This window comes from Corythoichthys intestinalis, chromosome 11 (genome assembly GCF_030265065.1).
Source record: "Corythoichthys intestinalis isolate RoL2023-P3 chromosome 11, ASM3026506v1, whole genome shotgun sequence".
Taxonomy (NCBI): Eukaryota; Metazoa; Chordata; class Actinopteri; order Syngnathiformes; family Syngnathidae; genus Corythoichthys; species Corythoichthys intestinalis.
In genome coordinates this window covers 3295301-3311001 of record NC_080405.1, presented here as the reverse complement: position 1 = coordinate 3311001, position 15701 = coordinate 3295301, and the positions used below count along the sequence as shown (strand labels likewise).

General features: G+C 39.0%; 1 protein-coding gene across 7 annotated transcripts in view; it reads right to left on the bottom strand.

Moving 5' to 3' along the window:
• ninl (ninein-like) overlaps positions 1-9300 on the bottom strand; it is a 124509-nt gene extending 115209 nt beyond the window's left edge. For 5 of the 7 annotated variants that reach the window (XM_057849501.1, XM_057849502.1, XM_057849499.1 and 2 more), the window contains exons 1-3: positions 9203-9300; positions 1710-1905; positions 1510-1600 (exon numbers count right to left, since the gene is read on the bottom strand). In XM_057849501.1, coding sequence (XP_057705484.1) covers positions 1510-1600; positions 1710-1892 — 274 coding nt within the window. In that variant the 5' untranslated portion in view covers positions 1893-1905; positions 9203-9300. Of the gene's footprint in view, positions 1-1509; positions 1601-1709; positions 1906-9202 lie in introns of those variants that run through there. The other 2 variants (XM_057849503.1, XM_057849506.1) reach the window with 2 other exon arrangements.
• Positions 9301-15701: the final 6401 nt, after the last annotated feature.

Here is a 15701-nt window from a genome sequence, read left to right as displayed (position 1 = left end):
AAAAGGCAGAATACTGTCTGAGCGGGACATGTGCGTTAATTGCGTTAAATATTTTAACGTGATTAATTTAAAAAATCAATTACCGCGCGTTAACGCGATAATTTTGAGAGCCCTAATATATATACATATATTATTTTGTTTGTTTACTTATTTATTTATTTTGCAAACAGAGTGGTATCGGTATTGGCCGAAACTGCAATGCCAGGTATCGGTGCAACACTAATTAAGACCTGTGGTACGAACCTAGCCTAAGTGTCCTTATGGTCTGAACAGTGGTAATGTATCACATGGGAGTGAGATATACTCCCATTTTGGTTGTTATGTTTTATTTATTAGAGAAAGCAGCGAGTAGGATAAGGTTAGGGGGGGACAGAAAGGAAGGAAGCAGGAAGAAAAGGAGAAGAAAAAACAACAAGAATTACATAAATACAATACATATGGTTAGTCATGCGCCTATGCTACCGATGGACATAGTGGTGCTATCATAAGCTAATTATATTTACTCGTGGACACGATTTGGGAGGCCTGATAACCGAGGAGAAAGAGGAGTCAAAAGAAGACATGATTAGGCAGGGTAGAGTGCACACAAATCAGCAATGTGAGGTGTGGTTATGTTGACATCCTATTCTATGCTACCTTATCACTAATCCTGGCACCGACAATGTCTCTACCTGAGTGTGTCGAATTGCACTTGCGTGAACCCATTCAGACGTGTGATAGTCCTACAGAAAAGTGGAAATACTGCGCGGGGGCCACACCAGGGCCCAAACACGCCCCCATGCAATCTGTGATTGGGATGGGTGGGGCGAGTGCGACCCACCTATCCTCCCGCAGCTCCGGCAAAGGGGCCAACCCTTTCCCCCAAGGACCCAGGGCTGTTCCCCGGCATATCCATTCCCTATCGCCCAGCTCTCAGCGAAGGGATGAGAGGACGCGCCACCGCCCCCACGCCAGCGCCCACCTGTACTCTCAGCCAATGCTGCTACCCCCCAACTGGCGTGGCATACCGCGAGATACCCATGGGCCACTAGGTCTGGGACAGGGCAGGATCCCTACCCGGAAGGGGAAAAGATTATTTTATCAATGTCAAAGCATCTGACATTGACAGTGCAAGACATCAAATCCATTTGAAGCAGGAGCGAATGAACGTTCATTTATTCCCTGCAAGCTGTCCCGCTTCAAATGTGATAAACTCATTTCAGTTCAGGGCAGAAGCATCCTTATGTGGCCCCGAGAAAAATGGCCTTATGTTGGTAGGGGCGATGTACCCATCAAAGTCAATGCACTGATTTAAGTAGCTTAAACCTATTTTTAAAAGATGATTTCATCAACGTCAAAGCATCTGCTGTTTACTCATCGGATGCCAATGGACGTCCAATCCGTTTCAAGCGTGAGGACAGGCAGCGAAAGAACAAACATCACTCGATAAATCATTCCAATTCACAGCAGGAGGACGATTGGACGTTATGTGATCAGACATCTATCGTCGTTAACATTAGCGCCGCTCACCGAGCTGCAGGCAGTCGCCGTCATCCTTCCATGTCACGTCCAAGCGAGACAGAACATCCACAAAGTTGTCTTTGAATGCTTCAAAGTCCACCTGAATAGCAAACACGTGTCATTTTCTAGACCAATTATTTTCCCGGAATCAGAAAATATGAGATTTGGGGGAGGAAAAAAAAAATGTTTTGGTGCTGCCGCTCCCTCACCCTGGCACAGGCTTCTCCCCCGAGCAGCGAGTCGACGAGGAGTGGTAGCTGAGAGTCCAGGTGCAACTTCCTGCAAAGCGCCCCCACCTGGCACCTGTCCAGAAAGCCCGAAGACGAGGCGTCGCAGCTGTCGAACTCAGCTTTCAATTGGGCCACGTAGAGGCTTTGCTCCGGCCCCTCCATGGCACCGCCTGACCTGCGCAGATGTAAAAGTGGCTGATAATTATTGTTTTTCCATGTGCATATATGACTCAAATATGTACCTAATTAATTCAAGTTTGAGTAAATTATAATAGTATAATTATTACTAAAAAATTATTTTCACAAACAAAAAAATAAGTAAGAGGTGATGTTAACGGGCCAGCCGGCTCTACCAATTAGGTGTCCTATATTATTTTTTGAGGTTTTGAGTTGGCAACCCAACCTTTAAGCAGGGGTGAAAGTGGGACGGAACGGTCCAGTACGCAATTCAGGTAAAACATTAGGGGGGTGTAACGATGCTTTGATCCCGAAAATATGACAGGAACTGTCAAAACCCTATGTGTAAATAAGCCGCATGTGCATGCATGCAACAAACCACCCCGGACTCACTGGTCTGTTCAATGGCGTACCGCACGCATGCTATTTTTAGACCATGACGTCGCATCGTAAAGCGGAAGTAAAGTAGAAGTGGGACATTATAGACCCGCCGTCGCATAGAAGCAATGTAAAATCTGCTAATTTTCTCCGGTAATCTTTCAAAAACGAGCATGCTGATCACACATTGCTTTTTTGGAACTTTTAGAAACGACTCTAGACATTACGACATATGAAGAATGTTTTCTTCATACGTTTTCCGAAACTTAAAAACTCGGAGGAGAAAATGTGAAGACTGAATCAACTTGCGCGGACTTTTAACGCCAGCTCGACAGTAAATATTTATGCAGTAAACATTTTGTTGGGTTGGCATTGTCTTTCAGAGGACAAAGAGATAACCCATTTTGGTATTTTTAACTTATTTTTTGGCGTGACGTGCCGGGCTGCTTCTGTCTGACAATGAATGACCTGAAAAGAATTAAAGGGTACGTAGCGGCAAAGGGGTGTGAGACATCAATAGAACCGTTATGTGCCAAGATAACAAATATTGATAAAGTTAACAAAAAAATCAATCACATTAATGAGCAATTATCGAAAATAGATCGAAAATGACAAACATTCCCGAAAGTGTTCCGGAAACAGCCGAATGGGGCGGGGACGTCACGACAAGTGATTGACAGTCGAGGCGGAGCCAGGTGCCATTGTTTTTTAACGACGAGAGAGTAGCGTTGGGGTTTGTTTGACAAAAACATCACAAAAATGGTTCAAAACTGCTGGGCTATGTGGTATAATTATAAAAATAGTTATTTATCGGAATATAGTATCCATGAGTTCCCGAACGCGAAAAAAAAAAGCTGGACTACGCAGACAATGGGTAAAGTTCATCCGTGCAAAGAGAGCTAATTTTCTAGACACAGCCTCCGGCACGCTTTTCTGTGGTGCGCATTTTCCACCTGAAAGCTTCTCGAACTATGGACAAGTGAAATCGGATTTTGCTAAAAGATTGCTGCTCAATGGAGATGTGGTGCCGACCATACACGCGCAGCTACCTAAATGTCCCGAGATATCAAGAAAGAGGACGATGAGTGGCAAAGGAGGCTAAGGCTAAGCAAAGGAGGGGAGCAGCCAAGCTCGAAATGGCCAGAGTGAGTACTCTTTCATAATAAAAAAATGTCACGCATTGGATACAGGACTGGACACATTATCGTTCGTAAAATATATAGAACAAATCCTCTGATCCCATTCCTATTTGTGTCTGTTGGCAGAGCGAAAAGCTATGATAGCGCAATAAATGATAATTATTCTATGCATTCCTTTATTTTGCAGTCACGGTGTATCAGGTTCACAAAAAGAAAAGCAAAACAAATCATTGGTGTTTCCCACACGATCTGCTGCCGATGTTTCATCAGTGTCATTGCTCCCCTAAATGACCGTTTCATTACGCTGCATTGGCGTTCGTTTGGGCTCAAATTGGTAACATAAAACACCGATTAAAGCTTCGTAATTCTCCTCGTCACCATTAGATGAACATTCGTTACGTCGGATTCGTCGCTGAAACTAGAAACGAAATTGTCATAAACAGCTCAAAACACCCCTAATTCTCCCCTCACTAGAAGGAATTATATCGATGCAGACAGGCGCTGCCCCCCTAGTGGCCGATGGCACTCTCTTCACTTGTCGTGACGTCATGCACACAATCTGACAGATCTCGGGCGCCGGTCATTTTAGCTTGACAATCGAGCCAAATTTCTCTCATTTTCTTGTGTGTAATTACACGAAGTGGCATGATATGAATACAAAAGGCATGCGTTTATGGATAAATGATGGAATATTAACATTAACATATTAACAACCCAGGGCAGGACATACCCTTTAATATGGTATCTGAATGCCACTGTTACATTTTCTGTTGTAAAAAAAAAAAAGACTTTAGTAAGGGGTAAGTGTAAATAACTTATAGAATTAAAGTTTATTAACAATGAAAAAATTAAAAGTGTTCGTTGGCTGTAACTTAGTTTTGTGTAGCGCTCGCAAATGCTACTAACTGAATTACCCCCAAGAACGGTCAGAGACGTAGGACAACCAGAGGACATATATATAAGAAAGACAGGGCTGATGGTAAAGGACAACTTGTTGAAACAGGAGAATGTCGTTGTCAGTCACGACGATAAAAAAGCTAAGGCTATGCTTAGGTCGGCTCATTAATTTTTTTCTTTTTCAGCCTTCGACACTCAAGCCATCCCTTCAAATGAACATTTTTATGTTTTTCCACATCTTTGCCAGTGAATTTGGCACAGGGACATCATTTTCGGAGAGAATTGGTAGGTTTAGCTCTGTAAACATCTCCTTCGTACACGATTTCCATTCATTTCCTATTAGGGACAAACTGTGGCTTGTCCCCACTTAGCAACAGTAGCTAATGTCATGAATATTAATGAGCGGAAGTGACATGTCGCTTGCGGTACACCATTGGCTGACATACTGACATGTGAACAGCATGGATAGCTAGCTCTGATTGGTTCAAATGCACGTTTTCGGAAACAGGAACAACAAAATAAGAACAAGCTTGTTGAATTAATGCCATAAAAAAAGTGCAATGCAACAGAAATTGGATCAGATATTTAAGACAAAGGACAGAGTTGAGAATGAGAAGGCTTATTTTATTTTATTTGATCTGATAGGGAGGTTTCATCTTTCATGTTAATGTGCACTTTGGAGTAATTGTTGTTCATTTATGTTAGGCTACTTGTTTATTTTCTTATAAATTTATTTCACTGAGCATTAAGTCATTTGTACTTATTTTTGTTAGTGTATGCTACAGTTGTATGAAAAAGTATCTGAACCTTTTGGAATTTCTCACATTTTTGCATAAAATCACAATCAAATGTGATCTGATTTTTGTCAAACTCACACAGATGAAAAAAACTGTCTGCTTTAACTAAAACCACCCAGGGGTTCATATTTTAATGAGGATAGTATGCAAACAACGACAGAAGGGAGAAAAAGTGAATCATCACTAGGGCTGTCCCAAATGACTAATTTCCTCCCTATTAGTCAACCGACTATTTTTACGATTAGTCGACTTATCTAATAATTAAAAAAAAATTTTTTTTTTACTACTTTATTAATGAAATTTTTGTTGAAGCTTATTAATTCAAAAACATTTTGGAACACCTAAATTCTTTATTAACGTATGAATAAACAACATAAATATCAATAATAAATCACAAACAATGACGTCAAATGCTGCTGGCATTATCTAGTGCAATAAAAACGTAAACGGAAACACTGAGACTTCACCTCTTTAACAGGAGTGAAAACAATTCTTACTCTTTTTGTGGTATGTCATTATCTATATTGTTCTAAATGTTAAAGTGAATTCCAATGTCCCGGACAACCATTTTCAGAATATTTTGCGTGAGTTCAGATGCTTTTTCTGGTGTGCATTCCGCATTTTTGGGGGAGGGGAAAAACTGTTCAACTTTTGTTTTAACCTGAAAATAGATAGAGGGCACACTGAAATATTACCACAATTATTTTTAATGAGAAGCACACATACTCACAGTAACAAAAATTAAATATATAGTATTAATTTTATAGTATACTACGATATGTATATACACAATGATACTTTAAAATATAAAGTAACTAACATTAGTGCAGTCATGGATTACAGTAAGCAGGCCAGTGCTGTTTCCATATGTATTTTTATTATATTATGTATATACAGGATATATGTATATATTTTCCTGAAGTCGGAGGTTCCATGATCCTAATAAATTTAATAATAAATTAAATATATATATATATACATACATATTATTTTATTAAATAAAAATGCACGTTGATACGACACACATAAAGGTAACTTCCATTTTAAAAAACATCGTTAGAAAGTTGTATGAACTTACAATCCGCTACATTGTTGTTTCTTGTTGTCTTCAAAAATCATACTTGGGTGACGGCGCTTCAAGTGTTCGTTCATAGCCGACGTGCTATGTGTATGGGAGCTTAGCTTAGCAAAGAGTACACACAGTGGCACCCTCCATATTTTCCTTGAAATAATTCCAGGCTCTGGCTATTCTGGTCCGCTTTTTTGGCTGTATCCCACTTTCACGTGTCACTAATTCTGCCCTTTTTGGTAATTGGCGGTGTTTTCAACTCCTCGCCGTACTGAGGAGTGAACCGGCGATTCACTTGGCTCGTTGTCGTCGGTTCGTCCGATTTCCTGCTCAGGAAGGCGGCGGCATGCATAAAAACACCGAGAGGCATCGGATGGCTCTTTATGGATACTTTTATTGCCTAAAACAAAAACGTGGGGAATGCAACTGAACTCCGCGCTACTCGCGCACTTTCCCAACTCACCAATCTCGCTCCCTCTCTCTCGCTCGCCCACTTTCTTCCTCTTTGCGCAATCTGACAATGCCGGTCACATTGAAATAACAGCGGCCCCTTTGGGGGTGCCAGTAACAACCGCTTGTATCGCGAACGCCTGCCATACTCAACTTCATCCGCATGTATTTTTTTAAAACCCGTCATTACCCGTCAACGGTATGTTTTGCTCGTCGACGCAACGTCGACTAGTCGGGACAGCTCTAATCATCACATTGAATATTTTGTGGTTCCCCCCCCTTTAGCAGTAATAACTTCAACCAGACGCTTCCTGTAGCTGCAGATCAGTCTGGCACCTTTGGCAGCAATAACTTCAACCAGACGCTTCCTGTAGCTACAGATCAGTCTGGGACATCGATCAGGACTCATCTTGGCCTATTCATGTCTACAAAACTACCGTAGTTCAGTCAGATTCCTGGGATGTCTGGCATGAATTGCTGTCTTTAGGTCCTGCCACAGCATCTCAATGGGGTTCAAGTCTGGACTTTAACTTGGCCACTCACGAAAGTGTATTTTGTTGTCCTGAAACCGTTCTGAAGTTGATTTACTTCTGTGTTTTGAATTATTGTCTTGTTGCAGCCTCCATCCTCTTTTTAGCTTTAACTGTCTGACAGAAGGCCTCAGGCTTTCCTGCAAAACATCCTGATAAACTTTTGAATTCATTCTTCCATTAATGATTGCAAGTTGTCCAGGCACCGAGGCAGCAAAAACAGCCCCAAATCATGATGCTCCCTCCACCATGCTTTATGGTGAGGATGAGGTGTTGATGTTGGTGATCTCGTCCAATTCTCCTCCATTCATGACGTGTGTTACTCCCAAACAATTCAACTTTGGTTTTACCAGTCCACAAAATATGTTGCAAAAACTTCTTTGGAGTGTCCAAGTGGCTTTTTGCGATTATTAAAGGAGCAACAATGTTTTTTTTTAAACAGCAGTGGCTTCCTCCGTGGAGTCCTCCCATGAACACCATTCTTGGCCATAGTTTTACGTATAGTTGATGTGTGCACAGAGATATTGGACTGTGCCAGTGATTTCTGTAAGTCTTTAGAAGACACTCTAAGGTTTTTTTTTTTTTTTTTCCCTCTCTGAGTATTCTGCGCTGAACTCTTTACATCATTTTTGGTTCGTGGCCACTCCTTGGGAGAGAAGCAAGACTGCCAAACTCTCTCCATTTGTAGACAACTTCTCTGACTGTTGATTCATGAACATCCAGACTTTTAGACATGGTTTTGTATCCTTTCACAGCTTTATATAAATAAACAATCCTTGATCGCAAGTCTTCAGATAGCCGTTTTGACCGAGCCATGATACACATCAGACAATGCTTCTCAACAAGACAATTCTTAACAGGTGTGTGTTTTATAGTGGGTAGAGCAGCTTTAAACCACTCATCAGTGACTGGGCACACATCTGACTTAAATTGTTTCGGTAAAAATTGGTTTCAATTGCTCTTAAGTCTCCTTAGGCAGAGGTTTAACTTACTTATTTTGCCCTTTCTGTCATTGTTTGCATGCTATCCTCATTAAAATATGAAATCCTATAAATGTTTAGGTGGTTTCAGTTAAAAGCAGATGCTGTTTTTTTTTTTTCATCTGTGATTTTGACAAAGATCAGATCACATTTGATGGTGATTTATGCAGAAATGTGAGAAATTCCAAAAGGTTCAGATACGTTTTCATAACACTGTGCATCTTTATTATTTAAAAAAATAAGTGAATGTTTACATTATTTTCAATTTTACAGTACATTCCATGTACTTAAGTAGTTAAAATCGAGGTTTTGCAATTAGATGTGATGAAATGAGGGGAAATAAAAAATAGGTGATGGAGGTTGGGGTGACTGCTGTTTTGTTAAGCATTTTCATTAAAAATGTACAATTTTGACTGAAAATCAGTTTTTTGTGTATGCCTTGTTACATGTAACATATCACATGTGTAAAACATATTGTGTGTTATTACTATCGATTGCCAAAAGCAGTTTTCTTTGCATTTCGGTGGTTTCACCAGGTCTGACTCCACTCCCCCCCCCCCCCCCCCCCCAAAAAAAAAAAAAAAAAAAAACGCTGGCTCCGTGGCGATAGTAGAAGTGACCCAAATTGAAGTCATTGTCCGCCTTTAACAACAATAGACGTCCAATCTATCTCAACTGGGATGACTGGTTGTGAATGTTCATCTCTCAGCGCCATTGACTGCGCTACACGTCCAATCCATTTAGAGTGGGGATAAACGAAAGAACAAACGGACGTTCATTCGTCCCTCCCAGCTAACATGGACTGGACTAGAACGTCTAGCCCCGTCAATGGCAGCCAATGACCCCCCCCCCCCCCCCCAATGTTTTTAAGGGTCCGGAGGTGGGTTGATGGTTTCCATAGTACCTCGACGCGTGCGGTAGGAACAAAAGCAAAAGTGATTTTAAAGTAGAAAAGCGAGTTCGAGTCTCGTCCTCCGCTAAACCGCGAGCTGCGACATATTTTAATTGATTAAACATTTGACGGATGAGTTAACGAGTTAGTTGTGGTGTCTTACCAAACTCAAATTCGGCCGTTTTTCACGCTTTTCACTTCCATCCACGCTTGTCCTTTTCTTCTCTCTTCACGTTGACCGGCAGAAGTGAAGAACTGCGGATGCTACATCCACTTCCCTTTCAAAATAAAACTCGTTGTTTATTTTAGACTATCACAGTTATGTCACTCAACTTCCGGATTACTTCCGCGCTAGCGATTGGAGTGTCATTCTTCAATGGTGATTTTGTGCACTCCCCCATAATCCGACAAAAATCATTTAAATTACTAAATTACAAGTTAATTTTAACCCTTGTGCGATGTTATTGTTTTTACCCCTCTCGCGTTATTTTACATAATATGTAAGGCTACTTTGAGGTGTGATAACTAAGTCATTTTTATTTTTTTATTTTTTTAAACCTGTCCTGTTCAGCTGTTTGACACAGAGAATGCAGTCTTCCACTGCGGTGAACTGAGCCGCGTTTTGTTCAAGCCAGCCGCACTTTCTTTTCTGTTGCGTTTCTCTTTCAGGTTTTACCGCACAGTGACAGATGACGTACGTGCCGAAACATTCTTCCAGAAGCAAAAAAAAAAAGGCGCTTGACGTCACATGTAAGAATAGCTCGGTAACAGAAGCGGGCGTCTGTCGCACCTGAGAGTACGGGTGCGAATCCCGCTTGAGGGCTTAGAATTATTATTATTTTTTCTCAATAAAAAAAAGAATGATGGCTGCCTGAAAAATAAAAACACTGTTAAAATAAAAAGTTTAAAATCAAGCATGCATTTTCTGTACTTGTATCAAGTATATTGACAGATCGTATTCAATTTGTGGTAGGATTTAACGAAACAGATGGAAAATGTGTAGCTGTCTGAATGAAAAAAAAAGAAAAATTCAGAAACAGCAAGAACAGGACTACAAATGTACACTGATAATGAACAAAAAGGTCAAATGACCTCACAGCTACTTAAGTTTTAATCAAGTAAAATTTATTAACAACCTATACATAAAAAAAGGGAAAACTAAGAGGTGTGCCTTGAACTCCAAGTAAAGTATGTTAACCCTGCACTGGTTTGGGGTCAAAAGGTCAAATGGCCTAGGAGCTATTGAAGTTTGAAGCTAGTCAATAAATTAAAAAATCATAAAAATTTTTTTGGAGGCATAAATTGGAAAACTAAGAGGTGTGCCTTGAACTCCAAGTAAAGTATGTCAACCATGCACTGGTTTGGGGTCAAAAGGTCAAATGGCTTAGGAGCTATTGAAGTTTGAAGCTAGTCAATAATTTAAAAAATCATAAAAAAATTTTTGGAGGGATAAATTGGAAAACTAAGAGGTGTGCCTTGAACTCCAAGTAAAGTATGTCAACCCTGCACTGGTTTGGGGTCAAAAGGTCAAATGGCCTAGGAGCTATTGAAGTTTGAAGCTAGTCAATAATTTAAAAAATCATTAAAAATTTTTTTTTGGAGGGATAAATTGGAAAACTAAGAGGTGTGCCTTGAACTCCAAGTAAAGTATGTCAACCCTGCACTGGTTTGGGGTCAAAAGGTAAAATGGCCTAGGAGCTATTGAAGTTTGAAGCTAGTCAATAATTTAAAAAATCATAAAAATTTTTTTGGAGGGATAAATTGGAAAACTAAGAGGTGTGCCTTGAACTCCAAGTAAAGTATGTCAACCCTGCACTGGTTTGGGGTCAAAAGGTCAAATGGCCTAGGAGCTATTGAAGTTTGAAGCTAGTCAATAAATTAAAAAATAATAAAAAAATTTTTGGGATGCATAAATTGGAAAACTAAGAGGTGTGCCTTGAACTCCAAGTAAAGTATGTCAACCCTGCACTGGTTTGGGGTCAAAAGGTCAAATGGCTTAGGAGCTATTGAAGTTTGAAGCTAGTCAATAATTTAAAAAATCATAAAAAATTTTTTGGAGGGATAAATTGGAAAACTAAGAGGTGTGCCTTGAACTCCAAGTAAAGTATGTCAACCCTGCACTGGTTTGGGGTCAAAAGGTCAAATGGCCTAGGAGCTATTGAAGTTTGAAGCTAGTCAATAATTTAAAAAATCATAAAAAATTTTTTGGAGGGATAAATTGGAAAACTAAGAGGTGTGCCTTGAACTCCAAGTAAAGTATGTCAACCCTGCACTGGTTTGGGGTCAAAAGGTCAAATGGCCTAGGAGCTATTGAAGTTTGAAGCTAGTCAATAAATTAAAAAATAATAAAAAAATTTTTGGGAGGGATAAATTGGAAAACTAAGAGGTGTGCCTTGAACTCCAAGTAAAGTATGTCAACCATGCACTGGTTTGGGGTCAAAAGGTCAAATGGCCTAGGAGCTATTGAAGTTTGAAGCTAGTCAATAATTTAAAAAATCATAAAAAATTTTTTTTTTGGAGGGATAAATTGGAAAACTAAGAGGTGTGCCTTGAACACCAAGTAAAGTACTTCAACCTTGCACTGGTTTGAGGTCAAACGGTCAAATGGCCTAGGAGCTATTGAAGTTTGAAGCTAGTCAATAAATTAAAAAATAATAAAAAAATTTTTTGAAGGCATAAATTGGAAAACTAAGAGGTGTGCCTTGAACTCCAAGTAAAGTATGTCAACCCTGCACTGGTTTGGGGTCAAAAGGTCAAATGACCTAGGAGCTATTGAAGTTTGAAGCTAGTCAATAAATTAAAAAATCATTAAAAAAAATTTGGAGGCATAAATTGGAAAACTAAGAGGTGTGCCTTGAACACCAAGTAAAGTATGTCAACCCTGCACTGGTTTGGGGTCAAAAGGTCAAATGGCCTAGGAGCTATTGAAGTTTGAAGCTAGTCAATAATTTAAAAAATCATAAAAAATTTTTTGGAGGGATAAATTGGAAAACTAAGAGGTGTGCCTTGAACTCCAAGTAAAGTATGTCAACCCTGCACTGGTTTGGGGTCAAAAGGTCAAATGGCCTAGGAGCTATTGAAGTTTGAAGCTAGTCAATAAATTAAAAAATAATAAAAAATTTTTTGGGAGGGATAAATTGGAAAACTAAGAGGTGTGCCTTGAACTCCAAGTAAAGTATGTCAACCATGCACTGGTTTGGGGTCAAAAGGTCAAATGGCCTAGGAGCTATTGAAGTTTGAAGCTAGTCAATAATTTAAAAAATCATAAAAATTTTTTTTTTTGGAGGGATAAATTGGAAAACTAAGAGGTGTGCCTTGAACACCAAGTAAAGTACTTCAACCTTGCACTGGTTTGAGGTCAAACGGTCAAATGGCCTAGGAGCTATTGAAGTTTGAAGCTAGTCAATAAATTAAAAAATAATAAAAAAAATTTTTGAAGGCATAAATTGGAAAACTAAGAGGTGTGCCTTGAACTCCAAGTAAAGTATGTCAACCCTGCACTGGTTTGGGGTCAAAAGGTCAAATGACCTACGAGCTATTGAAGTTTGAAGCTAGTCAATAAATTAAAAAATCATTAAAAAAAATTTGGAGGCATAAATTGGAAAACTAATAGGTTTGCCTTGAACACCAAGTAAAGTACTTCAACCTTGCACTGGTTTGAGGTCAAACGGTCAAATGGCCTAGGAGCTATTGAAGTTTGAAGCTAGTCAATAATTTAAAAAATCATAAAAAATTTTTTGGAGGGATAAATTGGAAAACTAAGAGGTGTGCCTTGAACTCCAAGTAAAGTATGTCAACCCTGCACTAGTTTGGGGTCAAAAGGTCAAATGGCCTAGGAGCTATTGAAATTTGAAGCTAGTCAATAATTTAAAAAATCATAACAAATTTTTGGGAGGGATAAATTGGAAAACTAAGAGGTGTGTTGAACACCAAGTAAAGTACTTCAACCTTGCACTGGTTTGAGGTCAAAAGGTCAAATAGCCTAGGAGCTATTGAAGTTTGAAGCTATTCAATAAATTAAAAAATCATAAAAAAATTTTTGGAGGCATAAATTGGAAAACTAAGAGGTGTGCCTTGAACACCAAGTAAAGTACTTCAACCTTGCACTGGTTTGAGGTCAAAAGGTCAAATGGCCTTGGAGCTATTGAAGTTTGAAGCTAGTCAATAAATTAAGAAATAATAAAAAAAATTTTGGAGGCATAAATTGGAAAACTAAGAGGTGTGCCTTGAACTCCAAGTAAAGTATGTCAACCCTGCACTGGTTTGGGGTCAAAAGGTCAAATGGCCTAGGAGCTATTGAAGTTTGAAGCTAGTCAATAAATTAAAAAATAATAAAAAATATTTTGGATGCATAAATTGGAAAACTAAGAGGTGTGCCTTGAACACCAAGTAAAGTACTTCAACCTTGCACTGGTTTGAGGTCAAAAGGTCAAATGGCCTAGGAGCTATTGAAGTTTGAAGCTAGTCAATAAATAAAAAATCATACAAAAAATTTTGGAGGCATATATTGGAAAACTAAGAGGTGTGCCTTGAACTCCAAGTAAAGTATGTCAACCCTGCACTGGTTTGGGGTCAAAAGGTCAAATGGCCTAGGAGCTATTGAAGTTTGAAGCTAGTCTATCGATTTAAAAAATCATTAAAAAATTATGGAGAGATAAATTGGAAAACTAAGAGGTGTGCCTTGAACTCCAAGTAAAGTATGTCAACCCTGCACTGGTTTGGGGTCAAAAGGTCAAATGGCCTAGGAGCTATTGAAGTTTGAAGCTAGTCAATAATTTAAAAAATCATAACAAATTTTTGGGAGGGATAAATTGGAAAACTAAGAGGTGTGCCTTGAACACCAAGTAAAGAATGTCAACCCTGCACTGGTTTGGGGTCAAAAGGTCAAATGGCCTAGGAGCTATTGAAGTTTGAAGCTAGTCAATAATTTAAAAAATCATAACAAATTTTTGGGAGGGATAAATTGGAAAACTAAGAGGTGTGCCTTGAACACCAAGTAAATTACTTCAACCTTGCACTGGTTTGAGGTCAAAAGGTCAAATGGCCTAGGAGCTATTGAAGTTTGAAGCTAGTCTATCGATTTAAAAAATCATTAAAAAATTATGGAGGGATAAATTGGAAAACTAAGAGGTGTGCCTTGAACACCAAGTAAAGTATGTCAACCCTGCACTGGTTTGGGGTCAAAAGGTCAAATGGCATAGGAGCTATTGAAGTTTGAAGCTAGTCAATAATTTAAAAAATCATAACAAATTTTTGGGAGGGATAAATTGGAAAACTAAGAGGTGTGCCTTGAACACCAAGTAAAGTATGTCAACCCTGCACTGGTTTGGGGTCAAAAGGTCAAATGGCCTAGGAGCTATTGAAGTTTGAAGCTAGCCAATAATTTAAAAAATCATAACAAATTTTTGGGAGGGATAAATTGGAAAACTAAGAGGTGTGCCTTGAACTCCAAGTAAAGTATGTCAACCCTGCACTGGTTTGGGGTCAAAAGGTCAAATGGCCTAGGAGCTATTGAAGTTTGAAGCTAGTCAATAAATTAAAAAATAATAAAAAATATTTTGGATGCATAAATTGGAAAACTAAGAGGTGTGCCTTGAACACCAAGTAAAGTACTTCAACCTTGCACTGGTTTGAGGTCAAAAGGTCAAATGGCCTAGGAGCTATTGAAGTTTGAAGCTAGTCAATAAATAAAAAATCATACAAAAAATTTTGGAGGCATATATTGGAAAACTAAGAGGTGTGCCTTGAACTCCAAGTAAAGTATGTCAACCCTGCACTGGTTTGGGGTCAAAAGGTCAAATGGCCTAGGAGCTATTGAAGTTTGAAGCTAGTCTATCGATTTAAAAAATCATTAAAAAATTATGGAGAGATAAATTGGAAAACTAAGAGGTGTGCCTTGAACTCCAAGTAAAGTATGTCAACCCTGCACTGGTTTGGGGTCAAAAGGTCAAATGGCCTAGGAGCTATTGAAGTTTGAAGCTAGTCAATAATTTAAAAAATCATAACAAATTTTTGGGAGGGATAAATTGGAAAACTAAGAGGTGTGCCTTGAACACCAAGTAAAGAATGTCAACCCTGCACTGGTTTGGGGTCAAAAGGTCAAATGGCCTAGGAGCTATTGAAGTTTGAAGCTAGTCAATAATTTAAAAAATCATAACAAATTTTTGGGAGGGATAAATTGGAAAACTAAGAGGTGTGCCTTGAACACCAAGTAAATTACTTCAACCTTGCACTGGTTTGAGGTCAAAAGGTCAAATGGCCTAGGAGCTATTGAAGTTTGAAGCTAGTCTATCGATTTAAAAAATCATTAAAAAATTATGGAGGGATAAATTGGAAAACTAAGAGGTGTGCCTTGAACACCAAGTAAAGTATGTCAACCCTGCACTGGTTTGGGGTCAAAAGGTCAAATGGCATAGGAGCTATTGAAGTTTGAAGCTAGTCAATAATTTAAAAAATCATAACAAATTTTTGGGAGGGATAAATTGGAAAACTAAGAGGTGTGCCTTGAACACCAAGTAAAGTATGTCAACCCTGCACTGGTTTGGGGTCAAAAGGTCAAATGGCCTAGGAGCTATTGAAGTTTGAAGCTAGCCAATAATTTAAAAAATCATAACAAATTTTTGGGAGGGATAAATTGGAAAACTAAGAGGTGTGCCTTGAAT